This window comes from Dama dama, chromosome 27 (assembly GCF_033118175.1).
Source record: "Dama dama isolate Ldn47 chromosome 27, ASM3311817v1, whole genome shotgun sequence".
Taxonomy (NCBI): Eukaryota; Metazoa; Chordata; class Mammalia; order Artiodactyla; family Cervidae; genus Dama; species Dama dama.
This window is the reverse complement of record NC_083707.1, coordinates 41703368-41727707: the sequence shown is the minus strand read 5'-3', so window position 1 is coordinate 41727707 and position 24340 is coordinate 41703368. Positions and strand designations below refer to the sequence as shown.

At 48.8% G+C, this 24340-nt stretch overlaps 1 protein-coding gene across 2 annotated transcripts in view; it reads right to left on the bottom strand.

Annotated features, from left to right (window-relative positions):
* Positions 1-23685, bottom strand: part of MTCL1 (microtubule crosslinking factor 1) — a 111325-nt gene extending 87640 nt beyond the window's left edge. For both annotated transcript variants that reach the window (XM_061131354.1, XM_061131355.1), the window contains exons 1-3: positions 22633-23685; positions 12602-12826; positions 10149-10307 (exon numbers count right to left, since the gene is read on the bottom strand). In XM_061131354.1, the coding sequence (XP_060987337.1) occupies positions 10149-10307; positions 12602-12826; positions 22633-23685 (1437 nt within the window). The remainder of the gene's footprint in view (positions 1-10148; positions 10308-12601; positions 12827-22632) is intronic.
* Between the last annotated feature and the right edge of the window lie 655 nt (positions 23686-24340).

The following is a 24340-nucleotide window of genomic DNA, read 5'->3' as shown; positions in this document are numbered from 1 at the left end:
AAAAGGGCAAAAACTATGAAGACAAAGAGGACATGCAGATGGCGAATACGACATGAGAAGATACCAATGTCATTAGCCACTAGGGAAATGCACATTAAAACCACAATGATATATTACCTATGAGAATGGACAAAATAAAACAGTGACAATGCCAAATACTGATGAGGATGCAGAACAAGGGAGCACTCCTGCAAGGTGGTGCAACCACTTTGGAAAATAGCAAAACAGCTGGGAAAGTTCTTTAAAAAAACGAAAACAAACAAAATATGCAACTCCTATATGGCCCAGGAACCAAGCAACTGTATTCATACAGCCCCGAACTGGAAACAACCCAGATGTCCTTCAACTAGTGACTGGTTAAGCCCCTGTGATGCATGGTCACCGTGGATCACCCCGCAGCTATACAAAGGCACAGACCATGGATGTGTACACCATCTGGGTGATCTCTAGAGACTGATGCTGAGTGAAAAAGCTAATCCTCAGAGGTTACATGCTGTGTGTCTCCATTCATGTCATAGTCTTGAAATGACAAGACTATGGAAACAGAGACCCAGCCATGGGTGCCAGTGATGTGTGATGGGGGCAGGGACAGGAGGGAAAGTGGGCGTGGTCATGAAGAGAAGTGGGTGTGGCCATAGAGGAAAGTAGGCGTGGCCATAAAAGGTCCACATGAGGGACCCCAATGGTCAGGAAACCTGAAACCCTCTGTAGCTTGATTGCATCAACCTGACACCCTAGTTTCAAGATCATACCAGAGTCTGAACTGGATAAAGGATACATGGGACCTTGCTGAATTATTTCTTACAAACTGCAGGAGAATCTGCAAGGGCCTCAGGAAAGAGTTCAGAGAAAGGGTCCTGGGAAGGCTTCAAGGAGGAGGTGGCACTTCTGGGAGGATCTTCAAGGTGGGGCCCCGTGTCACTAGTAAAGGCGAGACTTAGGTACAGCCTGGAGGGGTGCAGGGGGAGGGGCATGCCCTCTCTCATCAAAGGTGAACTCTGCCCTCCTTCTTCCTATAATTTTCTCAGCAGAGAAGCAGCACAATGGATACTTCCAGAAGCAGAAATTCACTTTATAGAGAAGCATTATGAGTCCCTTTCCTCGTGGACCCCCTGCTCCTCCAGCGGCTGCCCCAATGGCACCCCGGCCTGGGGGCTGCACAGAGCTTCCTTCCAGGGCATACCTGGCCACCAGCCTCTTCCTTGCATGTACATAGCGAAGGAGGCGGCCAGGTTCCAGCTAAGGTCCAGAGGACAGAGGAGAGAAGAGGGCTGCTGGGTCAGAGGCCTGGGTCAGTCCGGCCTGGACAGGAGTGTGGTGAGGGGGTCACTGACCTTCACTTGCCTCATAGAAAACAGGCAATGTAATTCCCGTCCTGATTTCCACAAGAAATCGCTCCACAGCTGGGCCCAGGGACCAGCACAGCCCCCAACAGGCCCTCACCCAGCCCTTCCAGCAACAGTGAATCAGCCATTAGCACTATTTATGGTTGTTTAACTGCACACACACCTCCTTTCTTCCCAGACACCAAAACGGTGCCATTTACAGCTGAAGCCTTCAAAGCATCTCCTGCCAAAGCTCCGTGCGTCTGCTGCTGCTGCTGACCCTCTGGCCCCGGAACTCTGTGTCCCCCGCCTGGGGCCCGCGCCCTTGTTGATGGGGCTCTCGGGTGCGGGCGGGACACAGGAAGACTGTTTCCCAGATCCCTGTGCAGACACTGTACGCACATGCACACACACACACATATGCCCTAACCCTAACCCACGCACGCACCCCAGGCTCTTCTCAGGTCTCCCATTTGGGAAGAAGACCTAACCAGACAACCTGATTCACCCTGCTCCTCTCTCTCACCCCATGTCATCTCGTTATTAAGGTAGCAGGCACGTAACCGGGGTCACTCAGGACACCAGACTGCTCTCCTGTCCTGCTGTTCAGCTTGTTATCCTCTCCCCGAACTCAGCAAAGGACAGCAGGTGCTGTGTGTTCCCTGAGACATCCACAGAGGACGGCTGCCTCGTCCACACAGCCTGCTCCTCTCCTCCCATCCACTGCTGACCGGCCAGGGCTGAGGCCTGAGTGACGCCACGGAGGCTGATAACCCGGCCAGGGTCTGGGTGGCACCCTGGCACGAGGACTCTGCCCAGAGATGCTTCACACAGCCTCACCCACGCACATCTTTTGCTTACAAGGGGGACCGTGAACTCTGAAACTACAGACAATGCTATTTCATTAAAGCATACCATGAGAGCAATAAAACCATTTATTATGTTCGTACACCTTTGTTTCTGACTTTATGGCTGCCTGAGTTTATTATGACACACAGAGAAAAGTCCTCACCCCTTGGTGAGAAAAAACGAGGAAGACCATCACAGTCCATTCGGGCTGCTCTGACAAACACCAAAACTGGGGGGGATCTTTGAGAACAGATGTTACTTCTTACAGTCCTGGAGGCTGGGAGATCTAAGATCCAGGTGCTGCCAGGTTTGATTCTGATGGGGACCCACTTCCTAATTCATAAGACAGCCGGGTCCCCCTGTGTCCTCACATGATGGACAGGAGAGGGCCCCTGGACGAAGTCCCTCTGATGAGGACTCTGATCCTCGGAAAGTGGGTGGGGCTCCGCTCTCATGACCCAGTCACCTCCTGAAGGCTCCACCTCCTCATAGCATCAGATTGGAGTTTAGGATTTAACATGAGTCTGGGGGTGACATAGACATTCAGCCTACAGCAGACACCCCAAGAGAAGGCAGTGAGGAGGAGGCAAGACCTGGAGAAGCTATTGCTAAGGAAAGGTTCTGAGGTCAGCGGGGGTTGGGGAGCCACAGAAAGAGGCCTGGATGCAAGTGATGGGTCAGGAGACGGAGGACACAAGGGGTCATTCTGGGGCCCCAGGGCTGCAACCCGGGTGCTTCCGCTGAACCCGAAGGGTCACATCCTGTTTTGGCAACACGGCACAGGGAGCGATCGTGAGCCCTGCCCCCCAGTAAACAGCTCAGAATGCTGGAGAAAATGTAACAAGCAAACATTTTTGCACAGCTGAACTCACACACACAAAGAAGATTCCCCAGTGTCCACAATGCCCAAGGGATAACCAGAGCATGAGCACAGGGTGTGTATTAAGGGAGGAGGAGGGGAGGCTGAGAGTTACCAGAAATAGGCCAGGGGCCTGAGAAGAGGCTTTGATCAACGCGCCCAAGCAACCCACGGCAGAGACGCACCCTTCCTGAAAGGAAACTAAAAATCACCCGGGGATGGGGACAGTAAGCTTCTGCTCAAGACACTGGATGGGGGGGGGGGGGGGGTGGGAATCTCCTTTGAAATATGAAAATACCCTAGGTCTATGCCACATGCAAGTTCAATGTTCAACTGACACACCCATTTGGCACACAGATCCATGAGGCCAAAATTAAGAGTTGTATTTGGACCAGTGACACCACCAAGGCCTCCAAAAAAGATCGACGTCAAAACTCACTAGGAGGACATGTCAACAGACTTCACGGAATTCCCACTCAGAAGGGCTCATGATCCACTGTAAGAGTCATCAGATCTAAACTGAACACTTAGTAACACCAAGAGCTCAAGACAAACAGAGTAAACGGAAAAAGACTATGACTTTAAAATGTCTAAAGATTTAAAGCAAGAACTATGTGTATGTGTGTGTTCAGTCGTGTCTGACTCTTTGCAATCCCATGGACTGTAGCCTGGTAGGCTCCTCTGTCCATGAAATTTTTCCAGGCAAGAATACTGGAATGGGTTGCTATTTCCTTCTCCAGGGGATCTTTCTGACCCAGGGATTGGACTTGCATCTCCCACATCTGCATTGCAGGCGAATTCTTTACCACTGACCCACCTGGAAGTCCAAGAACTATGAGATTACGAGAAAAAGATAATATATGAAAAAGATCAAGCTTTTTTAAACTTCTGGAATGTAAACTCACTGAAATGAAAAGTTAGTGGGTGAATAAAACTAATTATTATGTAAAGAAGAGAATTAATAATCTGGATAAGAAATGAAGAAATTATCCAGAATGTACCATACAGAGATAAAAATGCCTTAAAAAAAGTACAGGTGGGTAAGACGGAGGCTGGAGTAAGAATGGCCATCGTAAGAAAGTCCCACAAAGATGAACAGGAAGGAATTCTAGAAGAAAACACAAAGAATGGGAGAGAAACATGACTCAAAGAGACAGTTTCATCATAGAACACTATTAAAAGAGTGAGAATTTTTCAGATTTTATGAAAGCCACACACTCAGACTGACAAAGAATGCTGAGCAAAATAAATCGAGATACATCTGATTCAAACTGCAGAATATCAAACACAAAGAGAATAGCATAAAAGTAATCAGGAAGCAAAGACAGGTTATCTACCAAAATGAGAATATCTGACAGCAGATCTCTTGATAGCAAAATAGAGTCAAAAGATAATAAAAATATTATCTTCAAAGTGTTAGAATTCTATACCCAATTAAGTAGCTTTCAAGACTGAGTATGAAATAAAAGCATATTAGACAATATCGTTTACTGAAAAAGGAATGACTAAACGATATATTAATAGATCAGTGAGAAGGAAACTGAATTTAGAAGTAAGAAGCAACACTCAAGAAGCAATGATAGCACGTTGGAAAATGTCCAAATGAATCTAAATAACAGCATGAGTTATTAGTCAACTTGGGTGGGAACTGATTTTAAAGAGATGAAACCAGAATGCTACTAGATAACAATTGTATGAAAGATAGGAGTTGACTGGAGTTGAAGCTTTCTAAGATGCTTGTATTATTCAGGAAAAGAATACGGATAGTGATTAGTTTGGGATATTAAGACAAACATGCATGTTAAAAATATAAGTATCATCAAAAGAGTAATATAATGTATGGTTTCCTAACCAAGAGAGAGAACATGAGAATTGCAAATTTAATTACAGAGAAATCAATATGAAAAATAGAAAAAAAGATGGTGAGCAGCCGTTCCCTGCTCCGCCACCACTCAGGCTTCCCTAGTCCGTCCCTGCCCTCCAACCCCTGAGAGCAGCTGGGATGGGGTCCCCTGGGTCTTCCCTACCCCTCCCCTTTCTTTCTGCTCACTGTTGTTGCAGCTGGCTGTAAAGCTTTTTAATAAAAATGTTTTTAAAAAGAGTAAAAAAATAGAATAAAGAAAAGGCATGGAAGATAGAGAGCATAAAATACAATGACAGAAATAAGTTCAAACACATTAATAGCCACAAAAAATGTAACTGGATTAAATTCACAAGTTTTGAAAAAAGAGATTCCGAGATTCCAGTTTTTAAAAGGTAGCTATAGTCCATTCACAAAAAATACATCTAAAACATAGTGGTGCAGAAATAATAGAAGAGAATCACCAAAAAGTCTGTATGAGGCAAATACTAACTAAAAGAAATTTGGCATGGATGATAAAAGCAGATAAAGCAGGCTTAACAGGAAAAAGCAAGACATTAGAATAAAGAGGTCATTATGAAATGATAAAGGGAACAATTCATTACCAAATAAAGGTTCTAAATCTTTATGAATTCATATTCAAAAATCAACAAAGTTTGACAGAATATAAGAAAATTTAAATGTAAAATTATAATGGGTGATTTTAATATATCTTTAACCTAAAGAGATATTTAACAGACAAAACTACAAAGGACATAGAAAATTTGAATAACACAATTAACAAGTGATCTGATACACATTTTTTCCCCAAATTGTGGCAATCTAGTAATGGATTTGAACTTACAAACGCCATTAAAAAAAAAGAACAGAATTGAAAATACCAGAATACATCCCATATGGCAAGAAATAAGCATTACTTTGTAAAAACTTTTGACCTGTATACTGAGTGATGACATAAAATGTCCTTTCTGCTGTAAGTATCCTTCAAGTTGGAAAGTCTTCAATCTAATGGATTCAAAGCCTTCATCCCAAAATCGGAGCATACATATTCCTCTCAAGCACTCACAAAACAGTTACAAGGACTTTGCTGGTGGTTCAGTGGATAGGAGTCTGCCTACCGAGGCAGGGAACACGGGTTCAATCCCTGATCCGGGAAGATTCAACATGCTGCAGAGCAACTGAGCCCATGGGCCACAGCTACTGAGCCCACCGGCCCTAGAGCTGGCACTCCACAACAGGAGAAGCCACTGTGATGACAAGCTTGTGCACCGCAACAGAGGAGCCCCCACTCACCGCAGCTAGAGAAAGCCCAGGCACAGCAGCAAAGACCCCGTGCAACTAAAACAGACTAATTTCAAAACAGGAAGTTATAAAATCTGATCATTTATTTGGCACAAAGGAGTCTCAGCCAAACCCAGAGAATCAATATCATGTCCTGAATAGTGATGAAGGATGTCCCACAAGAGCGATCTGACAGCTAGTTGGTTCCCTGTGGCTCCATCCACCAACCCTAGTTCCCTGTTAGGATCCAGAACTTGCCCCTCTCTCTCTTGAAAGTGCCGATTAACTGGCCAGTTATTATTTGTGTCTAGCGTGTATTTAAGAAACTTTCTGGTAGAAAGAAATACAGTGAAAGCACTTGGGCAATCTTTATGAAGCTCAAAGTCAACTAAGGTTAACCGTTTCAACCTTTTTGAGATATTCTACCAGAGAGAGACTACTAGAAGAAATGTACCCAAAAGGGGGGGGGGGGGGTCGGTCAAAAAATTAGAGTTTTGCACAAGTGAAGAGGTATATGGGAGTTTAGGTGCATGGACATGATGTGAACAGTACAGGAAGTCAGCAAGCTGGCTGACCAGAAGGGACAATTCCAGGGGGTTAATCCTGCCAGCCCTCTTTAAGCATCTCATCTATCCATGGAGAAAGTGACACAGCTCGCGGAGTTCGAGGCCCAGAGGGCATGTCTCTTCTCATCCTTCTCAGCTGCCTTTCAGTTCTCTGCAGGGTTTAGTGCCTTGGGGTGGGAAACCGGGATTGACCAGTCAGGAAAGGACCTGTGTCCTGCTAAAGGGCTAGACAATTGGGGTCAAGGCAAGTGTGTCTGTTTAAGCCATGCTCAAATTGTCGGACTGGGGGGATACAGAAGGTAAAATAGCACAGGGGGCAGTTAAAAGTGCTGCATCCCTCAATGTGGTGACTGGAGTGTCAGCCCTCAAAATATTCATTGGAGAGATGGGTGAAAGGACAGATAGAAGACAGTCACAAAGTTTAATTGAGGTTAAAATGAACTGCTTTAAAGTGTACAGTCCAGTGGCCTTTGTACATTCACAATGTGCAAACCACCTCCACCCAGTTCCAAAACTTTGTCATCGCCCAAGAGGAAACCCAAGTCAGTCTCCCTCCTCCCCAGCCCTAATCTGTTGTCTATGGATTTACCTATCTGAACGTTTCTGATAAATGTACTCATACAACATCTGGCTTCTTTCACGTGGTATAATTTTGAGCTTCAACTCCGTAGCATGTACCAATGAGAAAGAATTACTAAGACCGAGAACTCGGAGTGGCAGGCTACTGAGAGTGGGGAGCAGGAAGGGTAAAGATAACTGCCAGCCATTAAGCCTGGGAGACTTAAAGGACAGTGGCACCTTAACACAGCTGGGAAGACAAGAGCGTGGTGCAGGAGTGCGTTTGCAGAGCGAGGAGACACCCACTCTGGAGGAGTCCCCCAGACGCTGAAAGCACGGTCTGCAGAGACATGCCGCAGCCGCAGAGCCGAGGGGAGCAGAGATCCGCCATCTCGCCGCCCTCCGAGGCCGGGGCACAGACACATCCGCACCCAGGCCTGTGGTGGAGACGCACAAACCGCCCTGGACCTTCTCAGAATGTGGCTCGTCGTTCATTTACCAGCCCTCAGGGGTGAACGATCACCAGTATCCTCCCTCTAGAGTGAAACCCACGGCTAAGTCTGTTCTGGCTTTAGTACAAAGGAGCCATTCACAGAGACCCCGGCTCGAATGTTCCGATAAGCATCTCCCGCCTCACCTCTGAATCGGTGCACCCTGCTGCATCCAGAACGGCCCACCAGCCCCCGACCCTCCTCAGACTCTCAGTCTCGTGACTCCTTGAGCATTTCGGTGTCAGAATGCAGCCCCACCAGTCTGACTGCCACTCTGGATGTAAGAGCACAGTGATTGTGTTCCAGTGGAGGGACCCCTCTGAGTAACTTTAAGCCGTAAAGAAAGGGAGGCGCTGACCCCCCACCCCCTCCTCACGACCAGCTTGAGCCTCCAACATCAGTGGTCATTCCTCTCCCCGGAGAGCTATTTGTGACTTGATGTGAGGTCCTTCACAAATCCATTTCAGTTGGGGATAAAGAATCCCTGCCTGCTTTAAATACACATATTGACTTATGTATATAATTTATATATTTATACACAAACATTGCTGTTGTTTAGTCACTAAGTCATGTTTGACTCTCTTGCAACACCTGGACTGTAGCCCATGAGGCTCCTCTGTCCACGGGATTCTCCAGGCAAGAAAACTGGAGTGGGTTGCCGTTTCTTCCTCCAGCAGATTTTCCCAACCCAGGGATTGAACCTGCATCTCCTATATTGGCAGGCAGATTCTTTATCACTGAGCGACTAGGGAAGTCCATACATAAAACATACATGTGTATAAAACTTACAAAATATACTTCAAAGTTGTCTTTTGTACCCTCAAGGTCAGGCTCAAACTGGAAATCTCAGGAAAAGAAACCATTACAGCCTGCCTCCTAGCAAACTCAGACCAAAGGGAAAAGAGGGAAGAAAGTTATTAGGATGCATAAGTGTAGAGGGGAGTGGTCACAGCCAGAGGAGGGTCATCAACCAGGACAGAACCCAGGCTCCCCATCTCCTCTGTGAAGATCTCACCTGCATCCTGCACTCACCCAGAAAGTCCCTGACAACCCTTGGGATCCAGGCCCATGTGGGCACCCCCACGGTGACCCAGACAGACAGAATCTGGCCCATAGAGCCCAAGTCCCTTGGGGCCATTCGCGAAGGGGAACAGTGACAAGACAAAGAAATAGAACATGCAGTGTTTTCATGGAAGTAGCAACATACACAGAATTTACACAAATCCATAACATGTTGGCTCAGTAAACACCTTGAAGGCAAGGCATCTGCCTCCCCAGGGCCCAGTCCAGGGTCTGAGTGACATGTGGGTGGAGCAGTAGATGGCTTAGCAGCTGAATCATGAAGTGAATCCAAAGGAACCATGAAGTGCTAAGTGTTGGCACGTAATATGCTGGCTTTTTAGCCATCATCTCAAACCATTTGTACCTTCATCAATATGCAGGATATTTTCCAAGAGGACATTCAGCTTTAATCTTATACTGGATGTCAACAACAAAACGAGATTTGCATTACCGTTGCAAATGAAAAAAAAAGTATCCATTGTCTAGACCTCTCTGCTAGAACACACTCCCTAAAATGTAAAAGAAATCTATATTTAAATCATATTGGCTGCATAACACACACAGGCAGCACACGCCCACATCTGTTGACACAGATAATGGACAAGCATAACATATTTTCCAGCTCATTGGAAGAGAAGGCTCTCGAGAAAAAAGAGACTGCCTAATTTTGTATTCTAGTAATAATACACCCCACATGGACCCATAAAGAGAACTAACAGCCAGCTCACTGGAATGGAAATTAGAAAAAAAATAGCTTGAGACCAGGGTTCAACAAGCCTTTTCCGTAAAGGGTCAGAGAGCAGATATTTCAGGCTTTGCAAGCAACACAGCCTCTATCACATCATCTTTGCTTATTCAGGTTGGTTTTGTACTTTTTCCCCAAGTCTATGAAAAATGTAAAAACCATCCTTAGTTTCCAGGCCATACAAACAGTAGCTGGCCGTCCCCTGCCTTAAACCACGAGTAAGACCAGGACACTTGGAAGCCACAGAGCAACTGAGTTCACATGCCCCAACTACTGAGCCGGAGCTCTCGAGCCTGCATGCTGAAACTACTGAAATTTGCTGGCCTGGAGCCTGTGCTCAGCAATGAGAGAAGCTACTGCAGTGAGAAGCCCATGTACTTCAACTAGAGAATAGCCCCTGCTCGCCACAACTAGAGAAAGCCCACGCGCAGCAATGAAGACCCAGTGCAACCAAAATAAAAATACATTAATTAAATTAAAAAAAAAAAAAAGAATAGGACACTTGGGAGTCCCATGTTCGCAAGGGGCAAGCCCCCATCCACCTGACTCACCTCCTTCAGTCTCTCCAGCTCGTTCTGCAGGGCCTGCTTGGATATCTCCACTTCGATCATCTGCTGTCGGAGAGTTTCATTCTCGTCTTCCGCTTTAGCTCTCTTTTCCTCCACGGTTTCAAGTTCATGGTGCAATCGGACCGACACGTCTTTGGCCACCTGCATCAACCCACAGACACAGTCATCTGATGGGAAGCCTTCTGTGTGCTAAGGGCACCTCCAAACCACTTCAGAGGCAGAATCACTAAGGAATATTGTGTTGCACCAAAGAGCAAAGATCCTGGCAATATTAACAAGCCTACATTTCAAGGAAGGGGTATTAGTTTAAAACATGAAATCCACATTAAGGGGAAGTATGACTTTCATCTGGATTAAAAGGCCACTTTGCCACAGCCCTACTCCTTCTGGAATATTGCTTAGAATGCCAAGTCTTCTCAGGAGCACATGCTTTAAATGATCAATTAAAAATGATCATTGGACTTGCCTGGTGGTCGGTCCACTGGTCAAGAATTTGCCCGCCAAGCCAGGGGACATAGGTTCAATCCCTGGTCTGGGAAGATTCCATCTGCCTCGGGGCAACTAAGCCCATGCATCACAACTACTGAGCCTGTGCTCTAGAGCCTACGAGCTGCAGGCAAGCTAACATGCCACAATTACTGAGGCCTGTGCACCAAGAAACTGTACTCTGCAACAAGAGAAGCCCACACTGCATGCTGGATCGAAGAGTAGCCTCTGCTCTCTACAACCAGAGAAACCTACGTGCAGCAGAGAAGTCCCAGCGCAGCCATAAATGAATAAATAAATAAAATGAATAACAAATAATTTTTAAAAAGATCATCAAACATTTCTGTTTCTCAAAATAATTTTTAAAGAACCCTACTTGCTTAAAAAAATAATTCTGTATTCAGTAGATACTTAATATAGTCAGGTTTTAAGTTGCCTACTCTGGTAAAAACATTCGAATACTATAAAGGCAGTTCAACATTTTCACTGTCTAAAAGGAACTAAGGAGATTTTGTAACAGAAATATAAATCACCTTTACATCACACTGAATGACATCTTGTTATTGGTTTATAAATCTGAGTTACAAAGAGTCTTTTCCTGTTATTGTAATGAAAGGCTAAATGAGATTTCATAGGGACTCCGATAATAAGGACATTATACATAATTCATCTCTAGATAAATGATTTGATAACTGGGGCAGGAGAGAGGCCACAGTGGAAAGGACAAATGGAAGAAAGTCTGGGGTATTTTCACCTTATTCCCACTTCTGCCAATGATTCTCAAAGACACTTTAAACAGTTATGACCCTATTTCTCTTTAAGTCACCATTACAAGTCTTACTTGGGTTATGGTAACTTCAGCATTTCTGCACCCTAGAAACTTAAAATAACAAAAAATGTTAAGTGACTAGGGTAAACTTTTAAAAGTGGTCTTTGACTAAAACTGAACTGATAATCAATCAATTTTTTAAAATATTCCAGATCTTTAGGAGTTTCTGCATAATTTCTAAAGAATGATCAGACCAGTGGGGGCAGGTATTAAATCTTTTTTTTTTAATTGAAGATCTATGATTTATTTATTTATTCTTTTGGCAGGGGTGGTTTAAGATTCCAGTTTATATGGGGGATTTAAATCTTGGTCTATCAAAGCCATATGACTACACATACCCTACAAGCCATCAAATGACAAAGAATGTTTAAGCTAAAATCTGTTGAAAGAGAGAAACACTTAGCAGAACATCAAGAGCATGTGTAAGCAGACTTCCCTGGTAGTCCAGGGGTTAGCATCCTTGCATTGCAGGGGATATGGGTTCCATCCCTGGTCTGTAAACTAAGATCCCACATGCCCTGGCAATAACTAGAGATTTCATGTGAGTGAATGAGTGAAAGTCACTCAGTCGTGTCTGACTCTTTGCCACCCCATGGACTACAGAGTCAATGGAATTCTCCAGGCCAGAATACTGGAGTGGGTAGCCTTTCCCTTGTCTAGGGGATCTCCCCCACTCAGGGATCGAACTCAGGTTTCCTGCACTGCAGGCAGATTCTTTACCAGCTGAGCCACAAGGGAAGCCCAAGAGATTATGAAGATTATCTCGAGTGAGAGTGAAGATCTCATGTGCCACAACTAAGTGTCATCACAGCCAAATAAATTAATTAAAAAAAATAAAAAAAGACCACGTGTAATGGGTCCTGAGGGCTGCACTTCAGCTCTTACAGCCTTCTCAGCATTTATCCCGCTCCCAATCTTTCCTACGGAATCATCATCATAAATGATGCCATCTCTGCAGGCAATCAAACTTTAGATTCAAACCAAACGCTGACCTAAACTGGATCTCTAAGACACCTTCGAGGCAAACCTGTAAAATTGTACGGAAACCCAACACCCCCCGCCCCGCCCCCCCACTTCTCTGGGGAAGGCATGTCCCCCCCACTGTCTGCCTTGCTCTCACCTTCAGGTCCTGCTCCAGACTCCTGATAAGCTCCCCGTCCACCTGCCCGGTCTCTGCCACCTTCAGCCTCTTCTGCTCGGCCTTCCGGAGGCGGTACTGCAGGATTCGGCAGTTCTTGTTGGCGCGGTCCAGCTCCCGCCGCAGCTCCTGCAGCTGGTAAACCTCCTCCTCCAAGTAACTGTCTCTCATCTCTTCCATTTCCGCTCGGAGTTCATCCAACTCATCCTACACAAGCCAGACAGAGGGCACTGAGAAGCCAGGTCTATGGGACAGGACGAAGTCGCCCGTCCACCCCTGCCCTGCAGTACTGTGAACTTTCTGCAGTCACCTGTGGACTTCCGGAAACACGTGTGCATACAGCCCGGGGACTCCGGAAATTCTCACACAAGACAGCATCACCAGATGTCTGTTCAGGTCTCGTGGATCCAGAAACCAAAAACGAGCATGGCTTAGTCATCGCAGCCTCTCAGCATTTATCCTGCTCCCAATCTTCCCTTACAGAATCCTCATCATAAATGATGCCATCTCTGCAGGTAATCAAACCCTAGATTCAAACCAAACGCTGACCTAAACTTGTGTCTCTAAGACACAAGCTAGGCAGTAAGATGAGTCAGACATTGCCTGCAAAGAACAAACTTCAGGGGGCTCATCCCTATGAATTGCCCGGGAATTATAACACACCCGCAAATGTCCTTAAAATGCTGTCCCGCCACACCAATCTTGGAACTACGTGACTCATGATTCTAAAGATAAAACCTTGTGTGCTATTTCAAATACACATCGGTTTGGTTTTTTCCATTCCCCTGCCCTTCATCTCCCATCTCTACTCCACTCTGGGATCAACATGAAGACACTGGGATACAGAAGAAACCCACGAGTTATTCCTGGCTCCCTCCCTTCCCTCCCAGCCCAGCCAACGCAGTGCTGTCAGTTCAATATCCAACCTTTGGGGCTCTCTCCCCAGGGCTCCACCCACCACGCTCATCCCACCTCCATCCTTCTTTAGGGAGCCACAGCTGCCCCCTCCCTCAGCACCAGCCTGCCCTCTCCCAGGGTCCAGGCGCAGGAGGCAGGTGACCTGTGATGGTTTCTCCTTAAAGAGCTCCTCCCCAGCTCCTGGCCAAGCTCACAGTAGGTAGATGGGTCAGAAGGCACACAATGCCCCTTACCTCCACCGTCTCTAGCCCCAGGCCCTGCCCCTCCAATCTGCGTTTGCTAAGTCGCTTCAGTCATGTCCGACTCTGCAACCCTATGGAGTATAGCCTGCCAGGTTCCTCTGTCCATGGGATTTCTCCCAGCCAAGAATACCGGGATGGGTTCCCTTTTCCTTCTCCAGGGGATCTTCCTGACCCTAGGGATCGAACCCTCCTCTCTATCTCCTGCATGGCAGGCAAGTTCTTTACCACGAGCGCCACTTTAAAGCCCCTCCGAGCTCCTACCACCATCTAATATTATGTTTCTTCCTACTGTTCATCCGTCACCCACACGGGAAGGTAAGCACCAGGAAAGCAGACACCTGGAGTCTCCCAGTGTCCAGAGCAGCATGAGCCACACAGCAGGCCCTCAATGCATGTCTGTGGAATGAATACACTTGAACCTTGGTCACCACCTAGAAAGACCAGCTCCTAAACACGATGCAAACTGGACATCACCTCACATTGCTTTGTTCCAGTCTTGTAGCCTGATCATGAACAACTCTTCCCAAACCCACAGACACGGCAGTAGCATGAAGGGTATATTTTCTATAATAAAGGCTTCAGCGAGGAACAACTTAAAAAAGTGGGAGGTTAAGAAAAACATACTAGGAATTGTCTTGATTAGTTTCATACCTGATGGCGTAAATGCCTCCACACTAGGATACTCTTGGTCATCTTTTCTTTTTTTTTGGCTATGTCACGTGGCTTGTTTGATCTTAGTCCCCAACCAGGGATAGAACCCAGGCCCTCGGCAGTGAAAGCAGAGTTCTAACCACTGGACCACCAGGGAAGTCTTCATTCCCATTTATTTTGTTCAACTAACACTGAGGCTCAAAGGAAAAAACACTCCCAAACACGGACACCCTAACTTATCAGCTCTCATTCTATTCAGTTTGTTCCTGGAGCCTGGCCACCCTCGCTAATCCTGCATTTATTCTTAAAAACCAGGGATTTACTTACAATAAAGAAAAGAGTTTCCGAACATCAGAGCCTCAGGTAGACAAGAAATTGACTAGTAGTAAACCTCCTGCAGATTATTTTATCCTTTATAAGATCACATAGGAGATGTGTACCAAATGAACTGGGAACCCTTGTGGAAAAATAACAAATTGGCACAAACAGGGTGAAAACTACTGTCCAGCCAACCCCACCCGTGTGCAGCCCGCACCTGTAGGGGAAAGGCACATGTGAGGCATCTGATTCTCCCAAAGGCTGCCTGCAGGTTCTCCCACTCTGTCCATACCACCTGACCAAGAACACAACCCACTCAGCTGACCATGGCTCCAAGTGGGGCCCCTTTCAATTGCCCATCACGGGGAGCAGATGTTAAAACTGAAAGCTTTACCAACTTCCTAGTAGTCAAACAAATAAAACGTTTTTGTCTGCTAAAGATTCTTACAGAATTTCTGCAGCAGTGGCGACAATCTCATTAAAAATAAAAGATGTTTGGGAATTCCCTGATGGTCCAGTGGTTAAGACTCTGTGTTTCCAATGCAGAGGGCATGGATTCGATTCCTGGTTAGAAAACTAAGATCCCAAGCAGTGGGGCCAAAAAAAAAAAATTACATAAAAAAAAAATAAGATGTTCTTATGTGTCTTAAGAAAGGTAAATCTTAGGGAATTGCCTCCAGTAGTTAAGACTCTGCCTTCCAATGCAGGTGGTGTGGGTTTGATCCCTAGTTGGGGAGAAAGAGCTAAGATCCCATGTGCTTTGAGGCCAAAAAAACCAAAACGTAAAGCAGATGCAATATTATAACACATAGAGACTTTAAAAATGATCCACATTAAAAAATCTTTTAAAAAAGGTAAATCTTAATGTTGAAAATGTTATGACACATAAGCGAGTTTCATTGCCTTTTTTTTTTTTTCTTCATGGAGGACCCTTCCTATAAATCTTGTTCCAGTAGGGAAGTTTGCTGGAATTGGGGTTTACTGGGTGGAACACAGAGGCCAGACAGTGGACAGAATGGACAGGCTGGGCTCTTCAGGGGCCTGGAGAACACACCAACTTCAGGAAGAGCCTTTCAACCTGCAGCAAAGAGGTGGTTTCTGACGCCGAATCCCCACACTGAGCCATGAGAGCCTTGCCCTTAACCCAACCCACGCCAGAGGGGACCAGCCACCACAGCCTACAAGCTTTCAAACAGGCCTATGCATGCCATCCTCCTATAAAGAGTAGAGAGTTAGTCCTGAATCTTCAAAATCAGAGTCAAGCTTCTCAGGTCCCTTCTGCAAATCTGATTTGACTTTGAGAAAAAGCTTCATCTATGTAGAGGTGTCTGAATACAGTTAGTTAATTATTACACTGGGTAACTAATAAAAATAGTTCAACAAAAGCAATAATCACTATACATATCCAGGGGTACCCACAAATATCCAATGGTGTTGGGCATTCTGTTTATGAAGGCACTGTGCAAATGCTTTTCCTTCCATTGAAAGTGTTAGTCTCTTAGTTGTGTCCGACTCTGTGTGACTGCATGGATGGTAGCCCGCCAGGTTTCTCAGTCCATGGGATTCTCTGTGCAAGAATACAGGAGTGGGTAGCCATTCCCTTCTCCAAGGGATCCTGCCAGCCCAGGGATCAAACCTGGGTCTCCTGCATTACAGGCACATTCTTTACCATTTGAGCCACCAGGGCCGCCCTTTCCTTCCAGAAAGCTTGTCAAGTCATTAATGCTGAAAATTACCTATTACTCAAACATGAATTTTTAAAATGTGACATAGACATAAAAAAACATACGGTAGGACTTCCAGATAAAAAAATGTTCTCTGGCTTTTCAGATTTTGTAATGGGGGGCTCTTCATCAGCCCTACCATTAAATGCTGGTTATGCTCTACACACACCTGCACCCCCACTGTGGACTGAAAAAGCCTGTTCCAGGGCTGGATGTACCCACACCTCCAGATCACCCAGCAGGCCAGATGTAAACAGCTAATAGTTCTTGGCATAAATAACCACTAACATTAGCTGCTTTGAAAAGAAAATTAGGAAGATTGTAATTGCATGTATTTGAATCACTGCTTTTATAACTCATATTTTATCTAAATTTGTGGACCAGCAAACACCCTTTCTCAAGCACTTCGCCTTTGTTACTAAGCCTACAATAAGCCTGCAGGGACACACAGCCCCCACAAGATGGACAAAGAGGCCAAACCCACACTGGTGAACACACCCAAAGTCTCTCGGCTGATAACTGGAAGCCCAGCTACAAACCCAGGCTCTCTGGCTCCACACACATACTCTTTCCAGTAAATGGGAGAAATTATCAGCAACCACCAGGACACGTGAAACAAGAAGCTTTAAATCACACTTGCAAAAAGCCTGTCAGCGTAAAATAATAACAGCAAGCTAACATTTACATCTTGACATTGTCAACGTGCAGGTATATTCATTTTCGCAACTGGTCCTCACCAAAGCACTGCAGTATGCAGAAAAGGTATTAATACCCTCCATTTTTAAAATGAGCATACCGAAACCCTAAAAGTTTAAATGGCTTCCCAACACTGTTACAGAGACAGGACAAGGACAGGGTTTCAACTCTTTTCAAAGAGCCTTGAAAAAAGCAATTTTCAGGTTCAGTGAAAAGAAGTTATAAGAAAGGCAAATTACAAACCATGTAGGCAGGAAGCAGACATTTGAAAAGCAAAAACTGTGATTATTCAGATTAGGGTCATGATGGGAGAGTGATTTTTCAAACGAACATCACATTAATTTTCTGACAACATGCTCTAATCTAGAAAACATTATATCAAAGAACCTTAAAGATGTCTGCCATTTAAATGCTTAACAAACCCAATCAAGCAGAACATATAATGTTTCTGGTAGACTAAATTTACACACGGTAAGCAAGAGCAGAAAACTGTTGGTTTTTAATACAGATAATAAGGAGAAAATTTCCCTTAATCAAGTTTTATATTGAATTAACAACAGGTCTGTCAGATACTCAAATGTTAGATCATTATCTCATTAAAAAGCTAATTTAGCTTTAACTAAATATACTTTTCAAATTCTGTATAGCATGAAACCTTGAAGTACTAGCGAGCTCCCCAACTATTCCCCTTCACCTGCAGATAACAAATCAAGCTTTATGTTATACTCATGAGTGTGTATATGTGTGCTCAGGAGCATTCGACTCTCTATGGCCTCATGGACTGGAGCCCACCAGGCTCCTCTGCCCGTGGAATTTTCCAGGCAAAAATACTGGGTACCATTTCCTTCTTCAGGGGATCTTCCCGACCCAGGGATTAAACCTGTCTCTTGCATCTCCCTACACTGGCAGGCAGATTCTTTTACTACTAGTGCTGTCTGGGAAGTCCCGTGTGTGTGTGTCATATATATATATAAAATCAGATTTAAGAAATAATGAGGTTCCATGTGTGCACTAGAATAAACCGAGATTAAAATGTCAAAGAAAATCTCTTTGAGGATAGTTTATCCACAAATATAAAAACCAAATCCCTGGTTTCATAGTAAAAGTGATGAAAACCCTTGATCATACTGATGATCTTATCAGACCTTAATTCCCTTTAAACAACTTAAAATCAATAACTAGTCCTACTTTAATCACTCCCTCTTTAAACAGACTCAATTTAGACAGTGAGCAGTCAGCTGGCTACTGTTGCAATAATTCCCTCCTCTGGGAGTTGCAGACCCTTAACTATTGTCTACTGTAATATACAAATAATCCACCTCCTTTCCCTCCCGTCAATGGAAATGTGCTCCGCAGGGTCCCAGCTGAGGCTCAGAAGGCACAGGGGGGCTCAGCCATTGTTTACAAGTGCCAGTTCATCCAGCAGCCATGGCCCCCCTGTGCCCTGGTCCACATTATCTCGCCACCTAAGATGATTACAGCCGCTTGTTTGCAGGCTGAATAAAGAATGGGTGTGGAAAGCAGAAGGTCAGGAAAGAATAGGGACACTGTCTGCTTCAACCTTCCAGAAGGGAGGGGTGTCGGCAGGGAGGAGCTGAAGCACTTTATGCTCAGAACTGTTTATTCTTGCCTCAGTGTCCACCCCACCCCCACCCCTTCCTGGCCATTCAGAGCGCCTGGAATCTGCATGGCCGGATTTAACCAAATCATTGCAGATCCTGAAACTCCCAAGACCCCAAGAGAGAGGCAGGATGTCGAGGCCGGGCCAGTGCTGAGGCAGTGCAACCACTCCACCGGAATGGCCTCCCCAGGAGCCCGCTCGAGAACTCACTGCTCTTCCACATTCCCGTGGTGTCTGCTCTGAGCTAGCAGGCACTTTGCTTATTTTCACCAAAAAATAATTCTTAGGAGGTAACCGAAAGTGCAGAGCAAACTCAGCAGCCCTCCCCAGGCTGATCTTGGAGCCCCCCAGGACTGGGGCACTTTGGGGTACACTACTTGGGAGTGGGGGGAGGGGTGTCATGCTAGCATCCCCCGCCAACGTGAGAAGCATTTTCGAAATAGGCCAATAAATGCAAAGCAATTAAACCCTCCTGAAAAGCCTGTGGAAACAGAACATAATTAATATGTTCACAATGAGCTCCAGGGCTTGTCTGATTGTCTCTGAGCGCTGGAGCAAAACACAGTGATGGTGGGCAGGCAAAGACCACGATGGCCAGCATTTCTCAGACAGCCTGGTCACTAAGATGGACCCGAGTCTGGTCTGAGAAAGAAGCAAAGCTCTTTGGACAACTGACCTCAATCTCGCATCTTCACTCCTGAAGCCTTCCAAATTACATGCAAGTTCATTTGCAGTCAAGGGCCAACAGAGCTTTTCTGACTGCTTTCATGCAAAAAGCCAACTACCCGGACTGAGTACTTACTCATCATCTAGTCACCCTGCTTCCCTGGTGGCTAAGTGGTAAAAAATCTGCCTGCCAATGCAGGAGATTACTGGTTCGATCCCTGGGTTGGGAAGATACCCTGGAGGAGGAAATGGCAACCCACTCCAATATTCTCGCCTGGAAAACTCCTTGGACAGAGAAGCCTGGCGGGCTAGAGTCCACGGGCTTGCAAAGCATCAGAGACGACTTAGTGACTAAACAACAACATCTAGTCACCCTGGTGCCTTGTGATGACAGTATGACTCAAGGATGGCCCCATTCAGCTCCACACAACAGAAGGCGGCGCTTCTCTGTTGACAGCTGATTTTTGGAAAACTACAGCAGTCTGGCTAAAAAACAAAATTCCACTCGAATTTCCCAATCAGTAACACATCATCCTTAGTTTTCTGATGATTACTCTCAGTTCATTCTTCTCAGTAACTTGCTGTTGCTGCTAAGTCGCTTCAGTCGTGTCCGACTCTGTGCGACCCCATAGACGGCAGCCCACCAGGCTCCTCTGTCCCTGGGATTCTCCAGACAAGAACACTGGACTTGAGGTTTTATACAATAATGGTGATAGAACTGACCCAGGAAATCTTGTAATACTTGTGGTCACCATCCTCCAGAATATATCAAAGTGAAATTTCTGGGTGGAGTCTCCTACTTCTCATCTCCAGAGTCCTATGCAACATCCCCTAAAGGAGGAGTAGGTCAGGGACTAATTTATCTGCCATCTGAAAAAAAAAAAAACCCACTGATGCACACTCTAAAACCCGTGTGCAAAAGCAGGCTTACAGCAAAGGTCATTGCTCTGTGAGGTCAGGGATACTCCCAGCCTGATTCCACACACATGGGCAGGCTCACTGACCTTTAGAAAAGTCTAGCAGGACTGTTGTCTTTCGTCCCCAAATTGAATGACTCTCACTTAAGCTACTGAAGAGCCAACCATGTAACTCACACATGTGTTTGTGATCAGCCTGATGTCCCAGCCTCCCCAGACTGCCTCTGCCTCTTCTCTCCTGCTGTCAGAGGAGTCGCTGGGAGATGGACTCGGGTCGGAAACGTTTGGCCATGACCTTTCTCCGCAGGAAATGGCAACTGACATTTCCCACAAATTAAACACTGCCAGTGGGGTCTGTGGGACCCCAAACAGTCCAGTGGAGAGGTGCTCACTGTGGCCCTTTCACCTAAAAAGAGAGGTTCCCCAGAAAAGCTAAATGCTGGGTATGGCCCAACCTAATACGACAATTCTAAGGCAGGCGTGGCTCTTCTCAGTCTTGATGGAAACAAGGATGTAGCCTGGAGCCTGGAGAGAACAGAGGTCTGGAGGCCAGGAAAATACCAGCTGCATCACTTACTAGCTGGGTGACCTTGGACAAGTAGGTACGTATGTCTTCTTGGATCTCAGCAACCTTGTCAGTGAAATTAGGGTTGTGATAAATACAACAAAGATACCCTGTGTTGTGAGATTCACTGAAATATCAAACACACCAGAGCAGACTCCAGGGTCAGACACCTACTTCCTTCACTGAGAATCCAACGATGTGGGGGGGAAAAAAAAAAAAAAGCAAATTACCAGCCGCCTCAGAGTGAGCCCTGAAATGATGCCGAACTGCCTGCCTTAAGATCAGATGTCATGAGAAACATCTTTTGGACCGAGGCTACAAAACTCAAAGATGGTCTTTCTCACCCTCAGGGAGCTTACCTCCAGGGCAGATTTACAAAAGCCCTGGTTTCACAACAGAGTAACGCTAACACCTGGCCCTTTCTCTTCCATACTCTCGCTGTTACATAAGAGTCGGTGACCAGAGCAAACGTACTACTGGAAACATTTCATTCGGAGTCCCCATCTGCTCTCTTTTCCCACCACGATCCTCCTCTGCCTCTTTGAACAGGGTAAAATCACCATGGGGGCTCTGTGGATTAGAGCAGCCTCTGCAGCTTGGGTGTAGGAACACTCCTCATCCACTGTTCTGACCCCAGCTTAACTACACAGATCACCTCCATGTACCTTAAAAGCCCACATCGTTGTCCCACCAGCCACCCGGGAACCTCCATGAGGGAGAGTCAGCCTTTGCAGAGAAAATGGGGAGAATCACAAAACGCACTGACGGAGGAGGGCCGCTGCATTTGGGAGGAAATATATATTTAACCATCTTAACAGGAGGAGATTTACATGGTGGAGCTGTTGACTAACCTGAGCATCACAATAAATTAAGACGGATGCATTCAGTACCACCCTCCTTGCTTTGGAGTCACCCGGCGTGCCCTGACCTCCCCACCCCACACGGTCTAAATCCTCTTTTCTGCAGCTCCTGCTCTCCTCCTCCTCCTGGAAAACATGGAGTCAGACTTGTGCCCCAAAGCTACCAAGACCCAGAAGCCACTCAGAGGAGGCCGCGCCGCAAAGCGCTCGATGGACCCAGAGGCTGCGAGTCCCTCGAAAGAGCGGGCACGAGTGGCCTCTCCTGACACGGAAAAACCGGCTGGTGGACGCGTACGAAGGCCCAGCCAGCAAGACAGCGTGGTCTCTCCACCCAGGCCGCGCTCAAGGGACTCCTGAGCTGTAGGTTTATCACTGACCCGGCTGTCTGCACCCGGGGGAGACTCGGAGAGCACCCGGCCTTCTTAACTGCAGGAGAAGGGGAAGACAAGGCTGCACCCTCCGAGGCCTGCACTCGGCCCACGGGCTCCCGCTGAGATTCTCGGCTGGGGACAATCCGCGCCCACAGGTGAGGGGGCAGGGGGTCGACTGCTTCTCCAAAAAGCGGTCACAGCCGCCTCTCTAGTTAACGCAGCATCAACTGGGGCAGAGGCATCCGCGCCACGCGAGACTTTCTAGAAACAAGCTAAGGGGGTGGAGAAGCGGCTGGACCCACAGGTCTCGCTGCTCCTTCCACAAGTTTGGCTCAAGTTCCCAGCGCCCGGCGTGTCGGGCGCAGGAAAGTGACTGGCACCGGGAGGAAGCGCTTTCGGGGGCCCCGCCCGCACCCAGACCTGGGGCCGCCGCCGGGACACCTGCAGCGGGGCAGGCTGCACACCTTGAGATAGTCGTTCTCCGAGCGCAGCTCCTCCATTTCCCGCAGCAGCTCCTCCTCCTCCGCCGCCGGAACCAGCCGGTACCGCTCGCCCGGCCCGTGCTCCCTGGGGGTCCCAGGGCCCGTTCGCTCCGGCGGCGCGCGCCCCGTGACATCCTCCACCACGCCGGGCCCCGGGGACGCCGAGGGGACCCCGCTGGGGCTGCTCCGACCCCCAAGGCAGGCGGCGGGGGTCACGGCGAGGAGTCCCGGGGGCTCGGGGCTGCCCGGCGGCGCCCCCCGAGCTGGGGGGCTGGTCGTGGGGGCTCCTCGCAGAGGTTCCCGATCGCTGGAGCCCGTGCCGGACTCGGCGTCGCTACTGGCTGCGGGGAGCAGGCGCTGCTCGTCGGACAGAGGGTCGGAGGGGCAGTCGGAGAGATCGGAGCTGCTGTCTGTGTGGCTAATGCGCGAGCCGGGGGCCGGGGAACCGGCCGCGGAACTCACGGCGAGGATCACGGCGGGGACCGCGACGGCGGGGACCCGGGGCCCGGCGGCGCGGGCGGGGACCGTTCCGGAGGCGCGTTTGGCTCTGCGGCCCTTGGAAGCGGCGGGCGGCGGCTCGGCCCCGGGCGGCGGCTTCCCTACCCGGGGCAGCGGCTCGGCGGGTGCCGCGCGTGCCACCCTCCTGGGGCCCGGAGCGGCCTTAGCGCCGCCCGCTGCCCTGGCCCCGGCGCCCGGCGGCGGCTTGTCCTTCGCGCCGGGGGCGCCGCCGCTCCGCCGGGAGAGGCGGCCGGGCGCGGCCGGGGGCCCCGGCGAAGGCGGCGCCTTGCCCGCGAGGCTGGGAGAACGCGGGGCGGCGGGCGCCGGGGCTCGGCCCGAGGAGGGGGCGGCCGGGCCGGGGGCCGCGGGCCGACCGTGCAGGTCCTTGAGAAACGGTCTGGCTGGCGAGGGCGCGCGGTGCAGCCGTCTCCGCTCCGCCAGCGGGTGGAGATGGTGGTGGTGGCGGTGGTGCTGGCCGGGCGGCTGCGGCTTCGCGTCCTGGGCGCCGCCGCCCGCGGGGCCGTTCAGCGTCTCCATGGCCGGGGCCCGGGCCGCGAGCAGCAGCTCGGGCGGCGGATGCTCCGGGCGGCGGCGGCGGCGGCGTGCAGCCTCCCCGCGCGCCCGCTCATCACTGTCCGCCAGCCCCGCCCGGTCTGCGCCCCGCGCTCCTGCGCCGCCGCCGGCCCCGCACCCCGGCCCCGAAGATCCCTGCGGGGTTCGCCGCCGTCTCCGGCTCTCCTCGGGCCGAGGTCACCGGTGCTCGCGTTCTCCCGGCGCGGCGGCTCCCAGCCTCTCGCATCCCCGGCAAGCGGCGCGCCAGGCTCGCACACCCGCCCGAGTCCGGCGGCGGCGCTGGCTGCGCGCTCCCCGCTCCAGCGCCCTGCTCCCCGCCCACGGCCCGCCCTGCTCCCCGCCCGCCCGGGCCCGCGCCCCCCCGCCCTCCGCCGCCCGGTGCGCATGTCCCGCGTCCCGCCAGCCGGCGCGGCGGTGGGGGCGGGGCTGCGCTCCTGGGCGGCGCGCGGTCTGCGGGCCCCGAACCTCTCCCCTCTCCGCCTGGGACCCTCGTGCTTGTGGGGGCTCATGAGACAGTGCAGGAGCTGGGGGAGGGAGGAAGGGGGCAGGCGCAGAGGCGAGGTGGGGGTGGGAGGAGGCTGGAGGCGGGGGAGGCAGCCGGTGTGCCCTCTGAGGGGTG